We start from the raw sequence: 12,696 nt of genomic DNA on the forward strand, positions 1-12,696 counted from the left end.
TGCTATTCCAGGTAATGACTATGAGAGAAGACAGGGTAGTTGTGGTGGAAAAAAAAGATAGTTCCAAAATAGTAGATCATGCTGATGGCACCAGAATAACTACATTCTTCCAAGACTGTGTTGAAACTATGGTAGCTAACGACAGTGAAGAAACAGGTACAAATTTAATTTCAGTGTAACAGTTTTTCAAAGCATTTCATTGAGAGACAGTGTGGTTTGAGTATTGGATTAGGATTCTGGAAGCCAAACGTTTGAATCCACACTCAGCCACGGAAACCCTCGGAATGACCTTGGGGAAGGGACACATCCACTTAGAGGAAGGCCATGGCAAACCTCCTCTGAATAAACCTTGTCAGGAAAACCCTATGATGATGGATGTTGGAATTGACTTGTAAGCACATAACACAATCAGCTTTAGTTACCATCTTACTTGGGGAGTATTGTGTGTTTTTGTCATAATTTGGGGACATTAAGAATTACAGCTCCTTTTTGCTACAAGAAGACACTTGTTGAAGAACACATCTCCATTCAGATTATAGCTGGGATGCTCTTTCCCAAGCCCCCAGTTTACAATTACTAGCCCCAAAGTCTTTATCTTGGTAGTATATAAAATACTGAGAGAGGCTGTACAAGTTACCTCTGTTCAAATAACAACAGCAAGGAGAGAGGGACCACTTTCTTTTCCTCCACTTCCTCCTTTACTTTGCAGGCCTCACCTTGCCTTGTAGACTCCTCTGCTGGTCTCTGCAATGAATTCAATAGCATTCCAGGCATGAAGGGCCCCAGGGAGGAAGGTGGAAAGAAGAAGCTACACAGTAGGCATTTTATGACATTGACACCTCAAGAGTTTTAAATAGTGTCCACATAGTTTCATCAACCTGTCACCAAAACATTAGCAGAAATCAAAACTGTCCTAACAAATCTCTTGCACAATTGTATGCAGTTTTGTCCCACATAACGTAATGTGCCGTGCCATCTTCTGGGTGAGATGTGATGCGGAGAACCTGGTGAGTGTGCTCAGTTGAGAGGCAGCTCCACATTTGCAAGGGTAACCTACCTGTTCAGAGGTAGCATCGCAGCAAGTACATGCTCACGTGAACCTTTCCATTAAAAAAAACAGAAGCACTAATGTCATGATAACATAGATGACCCTGGTGCAACAGAAATCCACAGTTTGGTACAAAGCAGACAGAGATATTGGCCTCATGCTTCCAGTTTGTTTCTGAGCTCAACTCATAATTCTGGTATTTTCTTCAAAGCCTAAACTTTGAGGCCAGAGTGCCTTTTCCAGAGTTGTTCCACATTGTCCAAATGCAACATGTCCCAGAGGAGGTTCATATCCAACCACTATGAGAAATTTAGTTGACTGGGACATGGTGTGTGCTTTTTTCTGTGTCCAAGATGTAGAATGCCCTGCCCTAGGAATCTTAATAGGCATCAACCTTGCTTTGAAACCAGTCTTATTCCATTGAGTATTTTTTGGGTCAGTTTTTTGACTAAAATTTCTAGACTTATACATTTCTAGACTTATACATAAGTTTCTAGACTTATACATAAGTCTAGAAATTTCTAGACTTATACATAAGTCTAGAAATTTTAGTCAAAAAACTGACCCAAAAAAAACTGGGTTGACTTATCCACGGGTCAATGTAAGTACTATGTTTTAACTCTTATATATGTATATAAAAAAGGAATCATCCCCTTTCTCTGAATGGTGTGCTAAAAGGCGAGAGCTTACTCCATCCTAGGAGCACCAAAAAGAATCATGGATCCCCTCTACTCTCTCATCCATCCAGCCTTTAGGATTAGCACAAACAGTTATGTCTGCCAGAATTTCTTTAGCATCATTTTCCTTTGCATCATCCTTTACATCCTTTGTGACATGGCCCTAAGTTTTACCCTTGACTTATCCATTGGTCATATCAAAATCCATTATTTTGGCCCCAAAACCTGTCCTCAACTTATACATTAGGTCAACTTATAGTTGAGTATATACGGAAGTTCTTAAAACTTGAATCTGTTTCTTATTAGAAGTTACTTTGGCTCTAATTGTTTTGTTTTGCTTTCTGATTGTAAGCCACCTTAAAAGTTCCTAGGATACAGAGTGAGGGATATAAACAGTTTTATAAATATTTTGTCTAGCTAGTGTTTCATCAAGCTTCTGAAGTACAGTATATGTATTCATCCATGTCATGCATCCTTTCTTAACCTAACAACTTCCAGATGTTTTTGACTGCAACTCCCTTTATCCGTGACAGTTGCCATATTGGCTTGGGCCAATTTGAGTTGTAGTCCAAAACATCTGGAGAGCATCCAATTGCAGAAGACTACTTATGAGAAATAATGTTGCACTCTTCAAAGTAGACTTTCTCACATTCAGTATAAATGCTCTTCTGAGGTTCTGCTTGTCTGCTTTCATTCTTAGAAGGTAACTCCCAGACCATCACCAGGAAGGTGAAATGTATGCGTATAGAAAATCCAGATTTTGCAACTGTCATAACAAACTGTGAGGACAGCACTTGTTGTGCTATTTTTGCTGATGGCACCTCAATTATATCAAAGCCACAAGGAACGTACCAAGTGAGTCTTACTATAAGCACAGATGTCCCACCTTCTTAAATCACAGTGTCCTGTGTGCTTTATTGCTTTCCAGATCCCAATAGTCCCATTATTTGAAGTTTGATATAAAAGCAATAAATATCATTATTTCACATGTTGAAAGATGCTGAAAGAGTTGTTATTCTAGAGTCAGGTGGACAATCTCTGGAAGTAGGGTGGACTCATTGCCCCCACATCAAAGCCATTAAAATTACACTCTGCTTCACAACCATTGCTGCAAAATTTGCTGCTGCCATTAGTGCACCACCAAATTTCATTGGTGTAGCAAATTAAAGCCACGGTTTACCTTAAACAAAGTATGTGGGGTAGATGTGCATTCCTTTTAAGCTGAATTTTGTTTCAGGGAGGCTCCCAGGAGCATATCTTTTTTAAAATCGGTTTTTCCTATTGCAGCACATTAAAACTCAGCTATGCCAGAATATATTCAACAGCAGTGGGGCACACAAAATGGAGACACAGGTAGCTCACTTCTGTTCTAGAAAATGAAATGAAGATTACTAGATAGCATAAACAACTACACAAAAATAATCACTTATACTAAGTTTAAAGTGATGCTTTTTACTGTATAACTCATCCTTTTTTTCCATATCTTTTATGACATTATTATTAACATTTAGTCTGTTTAATGAGAACTGAATCTTTTCCCCATTTTTTTTTGTCATGGTAGATATTACCCATGAACAAAGGCTGCCTCTTCATTGATGAAGATTGTTCTGCAGTTTATTCTCCTGAGGCATTTGAAAAAGATGAAAATGAATTTATATCCAGTGTTGAGGACCAGCAAATGGGAAAATACTTTATGAAACACAACTCTGACACTGTCTGTGAAGTGATGGATCCTGCTGGAAACATTTTTAAGGTAAAATAATAAACTTTATTTTTGAAACAGTTTTGCAGCTTTGTTTTAGATGGTTTGTTTGTTCTTTGTGGTCTCTTGGACTCACACACAAAGGTTCTGTGCCTATAGTGCCTTGTTCAGGACATTTCATAACCAAACCAAATTTTGATGGATCTGTGCCTCCCCTATTTATCCCTGCTGTGCCTGCAATGTCAAGTATGCTCCCTTCCTTCTTGGAGTGTATCTCTGGATTGGTCTGTTGTTCTGTGGACTTCTCAGCCATTCATCAAACTAGTGACATTGGAAATCAGCAAGGAAAGATCCCTTCTCAAACCCAACAGGTTATATGAGAGAGATGGTGCCCTGGCTGATAAAATTGCCTTCCAGCTTGCTTCCATCCAGGATGGCCTGTGGTAGATCTGGATGAAATGGATGGGATTAACCTTGGTACTATTATCACTCCGTCCACTCACCCACCATATAGTTGGATTTCCATAACTATCAGTTGTATCAACCATATCAAAGTCACCTGTAAGCAAAGACTTTGTCACTGTCGTGTTGTTACAAAATTGGTTCCAAAACCTATGCAGGCAGTGGTGGATCTGTTGAGATCACTTTTGAGGAAATCAGTTCAAAGCAAATAAAAACAGAAGTTCAGATGAAAATTGGTCTCTTTTGGACCATCCTGTGTACAAAATACTAATGGTCACTTCATGAAATTTTGTTCTTAAAGCTATAGCTTGAAGAAGAGAAGGTTAGGGGGTGATATGATAGCCCTGTTTAGGTATTTGAAGGGATGTCATATTGAGGGTGGAGCAAGCTTGTTTGCTGTTGCTCCAGATACTAGGACCTGGAACAATGGATTCAAACTATAAGAAAAGAGATTCCACCACAACAGTAGGAGAAACTTTCTGACAGTAAGAGGTGTTCAACAGTGGAAGACTCTCCCTTGGAGAGTGCTGGAGTCTCCTTTGGAAGTCTTTCAACAGATGCTGAATGGCCATCTGTTGGGGGTGCTTTGATTGTGAGTTCCTGCATGGCAGAATGGCATTGGACTGAATGGCCCTTGAAGTCTTTTCCAACTCTATGATTCTATGATTTTATATCTCAGCCATAATTAGAATTACGTATATTTGCGTTTGTATTTATTACTTATGTTTGCCTTTCCTTATGAGTCCTGGAACTGTCCCTGCCAAGTCCTACAAATTAAATATTCATGCCCCTTCTATAGTCTTCATGACTCTTAATTTCAGGCATACAACCTTCTTCTACCAGTACTGGTTACAGTGTCAACAGCAATGAAAATCTTTTAATATGGCCGTTGACTATCAGCAATAGCCGCACCCTTACCAGTAGACACCTGTATTTAGTCCAGAAATATGGTGCTGGAGAAGAATGCTGAGGATTCCATGGGCATCTAAAAAGACAAACAAATGGGTCCTTAAACAAATCAAGCCTAAACTTTTCCTGGAAGCCAAGATGATCGAATTGAGGCTGTTGTACTTTGGCTACATAATGAGACGGCAGGATTAACTGGAAAAAACAATGATGCTAGGAAAAGTGGAGGGCAGCAGAAAGAGAAGAAGGCTGCATGTCATATGGATGGACTCAATCAGGGAGGACAGGGCCCTGAGTTTGCAGGACCTAAGAAGAGCAGTGGAGAACAGAGGATACTGGAGAAGTCTCATCCATAGGATTGCTGTGAGTTGGGGTAGTTAACAACAACATATATATTTTTTCTTTTTTAACAAACTTTTTATAAAGTTTAAATACAATATAAAGATGAACTATAAAAACAAAGAACAAAAATACAATTTACAATTGCAAGCATATCGGATTGAAGAGTATGGGAAATTGAAAGGTATGGGAAAAGGAAACAGTAAAAAACCAATTAATTAAACACATTTCTCCATATGTGACCATGAGAAACAGGGAAACAATGAAACCCTGTTATGTCTTGATTTACAAATCAAAAGTGAACCATGTTTCCACAAGGAATTTGAGTCATTTTGCATTCAGTTTTGTCCTTTCTGCTATGTCAGTTCTCTGACAATATTAAAACCGAAGCACAGTGGTATCATTGATTTCGGTAGCCTTAGACCTTCAGGCACCCTTGCTGTCAACTGCCAAAACTCCTTGATAGACTCAGGACTTTGCACATGAGCCTCGTCCTTGCAGCAGTTGCAAAAGTAACAATAAAATGGGAACATGTCAATTTCTAGGCAGCCATTGCTGCATCTCTTGCAGTCACATGACCGGGTCTGCTGGCACTGTCGCACCTTAGCCCTGCCTCCCTGCCATATGCCCTACCCAGCATGCCTTTGGGGGGGTCATTTTCTCCCGTTTTTCCATGCTATTCCGGAGCTCTGCTGCCACAATTTAATTCTTTAAAAGTTTTTTTAAAAAGAAAAGAAAAAAAAGGAGAGAGAGAGAGAGGATAGATAGATAGATAGATAGATAGATAGATAGATAGATAGATAGAATAAAGAAAGGTTATCAGGGCACTTTGGAATACTGAGGGGGGGGCAGGATAGGAGGAGACACTGACACCACATGACCTCCAATCCCATAACTGCCCAAGAAGGACATTTTACGCATGGGAACTTGTGCAATTGCCAGGTCATTCACAGCTTTCCCCTGTGAATGAAAATGGATGGATCGGGAACAACAGGTATGGGTCGGAGTAGGTGGCATGCCATGAATATCATTGAAGCCACTACTTTCCCAGTGTAATCGCAGTTTAAAAGCCATGTGCAGTAAACTCCTTAACCAACAGCTTCAGGGCTATAAGGCAAAGGAGGTGACCATTGTCCAGTTTTTAGCTATTTCCTGTCTGGCAAGGAGAAAAGTGGTAGTAAGTAATTCCCTGTTGTGTGGAATAAAAGAAGTAGTGGGTGGGTCTGATAGATGTGTGAAGAGGTATGCTGTGTGCCAGAGGTGAAGATCTATTCTGTAACAGAGATACTAAGAACACCCATCAAGCCCACCGACCACTACCCTTTCCTTCTGACTTGCATTGAAACAAACAATACTGCAAGATATAGCCTTCAACATATTGCAAGAGACTATGAGGAAGGTAAAGGACTTTGGTTCTGAGATGGTTATTTCATTGTGTCTTTCTGTTGAAGGACATGGCCCAAGGGCACTAGAAGTGAACAACTGGCTCTGCAGGTGGTGCCACCAAGAAAGATTTTGCTTCTTTGACCATGATCTCCACTTTCATGAAGAAGAGGCTGCTTGAAGCTGCCCCTGAGAAAGCTGGATTGAGGCCACAGCAATCACATGCTGCTGTCCCAATCCACCTTCTTGCCAGTGCAAAAAGAAGTGCCAAATTGCCACTCCAGTGCAGCATACAGCTTCTAAACGCAGCACCACCGGAGCACCCGGAAGCTGGCCCATATATGGGCAACCAGGCGGCGTGAAGTCACCAGCTTCCAGGTGACTTCAGCAGCATCCAAGAGCACTAAAGGAATTTGCTGTTTTAATCTCAGAGACACTGCCAATAACGGTTGAGAATTCTTGGAGAGGTCCCAGCATGGAGAAGCTGGGTAATTCCAGCTTGAAGAAGAAAAGGCTGAGTGTTGGCATGATAGCCATCTTTAAATATCTGAAGGGATGGCATGTAGAAGATGGAGCCAGCTTGTTTTCTGCTGCTTCAGAAACTACAACACAAACCAGTGGGTTCAAATTACAAGAAAAGAGATTCTATCTATACATTAGGAAAAACTTCTTTATTGTAAGAATTGTTTGATAGTGGAATAGACCATCTTGAAAGGCAGTGGACTCTCCTTTTTTTGGAGATTTTTAAACAGAGGTTGGATGGTCATTGTTAGAAGCTCTTTGATTGTGTGGCAGAGCGGGGATGGAATGGATGGCCCTTGGGGTCTCTTCCAACTAAGATTCTATGATGTGATGAAATATAGAAGGGGAGAAACGTATGGGCAATTCTGAAGTGATTTTGTCTCATTTTCTCTCATTTATAAGGAACATTTTTATATCAACATTTGAAATATCAGTTACCTTTTTGGAAAGGTATTTTAGTTGATCCTATGACTGCAAAAACAGAATGAGGAAATGGACATTATATATGTAAACCCTAAGGCATGTTAATTGTACTATCTGTTATGAATGGTATTGATTCCTAATTCTTTTTCTCTTTCTTTGGCTGCAATCATACTGCAGAAGTAATTCATTTTGACACCACTTTAACTGTCATAGCTCTATTCAATGAATCTTAGGATTTGTAGCTTGTTGTTGTATCAGAGCTCCCTGACAGAAAAGGATAAACATCTCACAAAACTACGAATCCCAAAATTCCATAGCATTGAGCCAAGGCGGTTAAAATGCTTTCAAACTGGGTTATTTCTGCAGTATGGGTGCAGCCTTATTGATACAGAGTGGAGCACCATTCTGACTATGATGGGAGTTTTGAATTTGTCATTGTTGATTTATTTCATTATCCACCACATTTGGAGCACACAGTCCACGTGGTAATATTTCTGGTTGTGATGGATTTGTGCAATACCATCTGGCCACACTTCAGCTCTGACTTTAACCCAATTGAAACTTTCCATAAAATATTACAAAAGGAAGACTAATTGGATTGCCTATTTATTTGTGAAAAATGCCACTCTACACCAGCCCAACCTTCTTGAAGAGAAAGCATGGGGCTGCTTGCGACTCACTGTCCCTGCGAACTCCTCTCAGCAGTTACACTTAGAAGTGGCGTTTTCATAAATGCTGTCAAAAATGTCCAAGTTTCAGAAGGGACCAGGAGAACTAGTTACAGAAATGCAACTCTGTTCTTATTGCAGGTCATGGCAGATGGCAGCACATCTGAATACATTGCTACCATTGATGATGATGATGATGATGATGATAATGATGATGAAAAGGAATCAGAGCCCACAGACACACAGATGCCAGTCATATATGGGGAACATGCGCCCAGGTGAATAACAAGTGACTATTGTTTCCTCTAAATAAATTGTTCCATAAGCCTAATATTGACCCTTCAGTATTTCTTCTTTCTCATGATTAAATGGAAGTTCTTTGGCTTCGTGGTTGCCATGTCCAGGAATTAGGTAAACAACCTTCCCTGAAAGGTACAGCGATTGAAAGAAAAAGAAAAAAAATGTACCTGCTACAGGACTGCTGCTGCTGAGAATGTCTTACCATATTATGCCATATTTAAAAGAATAGCAAAGGCTACCACTATGCTTCCGTTCTTAATACAAGGTGCTCTGATGTAGCATTTACCGTATATACTCAACTATAAGTCGATCTCATGTAGACGTCGAGGGCAAGTTTTGGGGCCAAAATTATGGATTTTGCTATGACCCATGGATAAGTCGAGGGTAAAACTTAGAGGCATATAGCAAAGGATCTAAAAGACGAAGCAAAGCAAAACAATGTCATAGAACTTATAAAATGAACTCTATGTGCTTACTCTTAAGACTGGATGGATGAGAGAGGGGGTCAGTGCTTCACATATTATACTCTTGCTTTTCATCAGGAGATGGTTCCTTCTTTTAAATAAGAGTTAAGATACAGTATTTACATTGACCTGTGGATAAGTCGAGTCAGGTTTTTTGGGTTAATTTTTTGACCTAAATTTCTAGACTTATACATGAGTATATACAGTAAATCCCTAAATAGCTAGGCATGCATCTTGGTACTTGAAAGTGCACATCTCCCTCCAAAGTGCTGCCAGAGGGCCCTGCCTGTGTCACTCCACCGGGAGCAGCATGGACTGTGTGTGGATGGGTGTGGGAGAGGCCTTCTCTTCAAGGCGCCCCAGTTGCAGGATGCCGTCTGCTTGCAGGTCCAGTTGACGCCAGCACTGGCTTCTTTCAGGCACCAGGATTTTACTCAAAGCCTTTGGGGGCCTAAACATTCTGCCCAGATTTGTACAGATTTTAAACTTTTTCAGTATGTTATAACTGTTAAAATGTTTAATGTCTTAAGTTACTGAATTGTCTATTATAATTTAGAGTAAAGGTGGAGTCTCCCTTATCCAGAATTCAGAAATCCAAAATATTCCAGAATCCAAAACATTACTCATGGGTGACCAAGATAGTGACACCTTTGCTTTCTGATGGATCAAGGCACACATACTTTGTTTCATGCACAAAATTATTGTTAATATTTTATAAAATTATCTTCAGGCTATGTGTATAAAGTGTATATGAACGTAAATGAATTTTGTGTTCAGATTTGGCCCACATCTCCAAAATATCTTATTAAGTGCATATATGCAAATATGGGTGTGCTGCAGGAGCTATAAAAGCTAATATGATCCTAGGATGCATCAGTGGAAATACAGTGTCTAGATAGTGGTCCCCAATTTGTGCCCTTTAATGGCCTTTGAACTTCAGCTCCCAGAATCCCAGAGTATTGGCCAACATGGCTGACGCTTCTGGGAGCTGAGATCCAAAATTTCTTGAAGGGCACAGTTTGGAGACCACTAGTCTAAATGGAGGGAAGATAGTACTGTACCACTTTATTCTGATTTGGTCAGGCTTCATCTGGAATAACTGTGTCCAGTCCTGGGCATGACATAAAATGAAATGGATGGCCATCTGACTATCATCCATTTGGGGAGGGTTTAGGTGGTGTATTCCTGCATTCTTGAAGAGGCTTGGACTGGAAGACTCCTGGGGGACTCTCTCAACTATAGGATTCTAGGATTCTATAAACTCTTCTGGTCCCAAGCATTTTGGATGAGGAAGAGTTAACCTCTATGTAAATTTTTTAAATTAAATTTAAAATAAAAATTGTTTTACATTTCAATTGTTCTAAAATTGCTGTATCTGTATTCAGCAGGTTATCTGAGACACAGGGCAAGATAATTATTAATTATTTAATTTGATATAATTAATTAATTGAAATGAATATGCTGTACTGTGCTGATCAGATCTGTGTGGCCGACTGTTTAGGTTCTTCATTGTCTATGCCGATGGCTCAGGCACTGAGCTGCTCCGTACAAGAGACGCAGAGGAGTACCTGGCCATGGTCTACGGAGACCAAGTCACAGTCGTTCTGCAAGAACCAATACAAGAATGCCCAGGCAGGAATGGATCATATAATTCATATTATTCTTGATTCTCAGGGCCTTTCCGCTTTTAGGTTTTTGTACATTTGTAGATTAGATATATACTTCATATATTACATTCTTTGTATCAAATAGAGATGCAAATCCTGACCTTGTACATCAGTTTGCTAAATGAAAAAAATGCATTAAAATCTTCCTTGTCATAGAATGATATTTTAATTTTTTTTTCATCTCAGAGAGATTTCATATATTTTCATGACTGATTCTTGCATATTTCTGCCAAATGTGGAAATTGGGGAAAAATATAGAGCCACTAAGGAGCCACTGTAAAATCGTACCTCCAAGTCCCATCCCAGAGAGGCAGCCCAGAAGGATACCATGGCCGGTGGTATCAAAAGCTGCTGAGAGGTCCAGCAGAACTAACAGAGACACAATCCTCCTGTCCAGTTCCCTGCATAGGTCATCCACCAAGGCGATCAAAGCAGTCTCTGTTCCATAGCCAGGCCTGAAACCAGATTGAAATGGGTCTAGATAATCAATTTCATACAGAAACCCCTGGAGATGGGAAGCCACCACACATTCCAGTACCTTGCCCAAAAATAGTAGGTTGGACATTAGCCGATAATTGTTCATTGTTGCAAGATTCAGGGATGGCTTTTTTTAAATTATTAATTAAAACACGATAACATACAACACACTCTTCATTATTAAAGAATTCAACAGTACATATTATCCAATAAAATAAGGCTAAAGGTGGAAAACAAAAACAAAACTAAGTACAGTGGTACCCCGGGATACGAATGCGCCGCCTTACGAAATTTCCGGGTTACGAAAAAAATCCATGTAATTAAATGTTTCCGGGTTACGAAGGTTATTCCGGGTTACGAAGAAAATTTTTGGTGCTTTTCGGCGCGATTTCACACGAAATCGCGGCTTTCGCTATTAAAGCCTATGGGCTTTTCGGCTAGCGAAAGTTTCCGGGTTACGAAAGCGGCGGCGGAACGAATTAATTTCGTAACCCGGGGTACCACTGTATAGTTCATCTATGATTTAGTTCCTCATAAAACATCTTAAAACAGCATTAAATCTAATTTTCCTCCACACTCATTAAATAGCATTGTATAATTGTGTATTTCAAAGCTAGTAGTTCATTGACCTTCAGTTCATCTATTTCCCTTACTATCTACCTTTCCTTCTATTTTCTTCTCCTCTTTTTTATTTTACTTTCCTCATCTTCTCTTCTAACACCTACTTTCATTTCTCCTTCCTTCCTCACTCCATTCCTCTTTTCTATTCTCTCTCCCTTATACTTTATTCCCTCTTATTCCTCTCTACCTCTCTCTCCTTCTTAATTTCTTATACCCTCTTCACATTATTCCTTCTACTTCACCTACTCTAACTTTCTACATTTTCTTCCACTGTCATTCTAGCTTCCTTCCCACTGGTTATTTCTTTACTCTTTGACTTTCCATTATTGTTCTTTCAGTTGAAACTTATTCTATCTTTACTTCTTTCTGAAATTTTCCATTAGATTCTCTTCTAGTTTACTCTTGCTACTACTTCTTATCTTATTAATTCACTTATTTATCTTTTTTTTTACATTTCATTAACATTTTTGTTTTGTTTTCTTATTTTACCATACAGTTCACACATTTCTTCTTCATGAGCTAACCAATATGTTTCAATTTGTATCTGTCTAGATACCTGCATATGGACACACTTATATGTATACAGTGGTGCCTCGGGTTACGAAAATAATTCGTTCCGCGGCCGCTTTCGTAACCCGAAAGGCTTCGTAAGCCAAAAAACCCATAGGCGCTAATGGGGAAAAGCCGCAATTTGGTGCGAAAAAGCCGAAAAAAGCACCAAAAGTTTTTTCGTAACCCGAAAAAACTTTCGTAACGCGGAACAATAATTCCCTATGGGATTTTTTCGTATCCCGAAAATTTCGTAACCTGGGTATTTCGTATCCCGAGGTACCACTGTATATATATTCTACTTAATCAAGAAGAGAAACCTATGTCGCAATATTTCCCCATGTTTCTTCTAGATACTTAATCACTGGGTCCCATTCCTCTTTAATTTTCCCTGATATATTAAATTTTACCAATTTTGTTAACTTACCCATCTCTATGGTATCATATAATTTTATCAACCATTCCTTTATGCTAGGAATAAAACTGGA

At 39.5% G+C, this 12,696-nt stretch overlaps 1 protein-coding gene across 3 annotated transcripts in view; it reads left to right on the forward strand.

Annotated features, from left to right (window-relative positions):
- The window catches only part of SPAG17 (sperm associated antigen 17), a 169,525-nt gene that overhangs the window by 114,580 nt on the left and 42,249 nt on the right, over positions 1-12,696 (forward strand). For all 3 annotated transcript variants that reach the window (XR_016275138.1, XM_089488980.1, XM_089488981.1), the window contains 5 exons: positions 12-156; positions 2,426-2,580; positions 3,287-3,478; positions 8,272-8,408; positions 10,396-10,526. Coding sequence is in view for 2 of the 3 variants with exons in the window: in XM_089488980.1 (XP_089345106.1) it covers positions 12-156; positions 2,426-2,580; positions 3,287-3,478; positions 8,272-8,408; positions 10,396-10,526 (760 nt within the window). In the remaining variant the exon portion in view is untranslated. The remainder of the gene's footprint in view (positions 1-11; positions 157-2,425; positions 2,581-3,286; positions 3,479-8,271; positions 8,409-10,395; positions 10,527-12,696) is intronic.

This window comes from Sceloporus occidentalis, unplaced genomic scaffold, assembly GCF_023333645.1.
Source record: "Sceloporus occidentalis isolate IW3139 unplaced genomic scaffold, rSceOcc1.0.p SCAF_1, whole genome shotgun sequence".
Classification (NCBI taxonomy): Eukaryota; Metazoa; Chordata; class Lepidosauria; order Squamata; family Phrynosomatidae; genus Sceloporus; species Sceloporus occidentalis.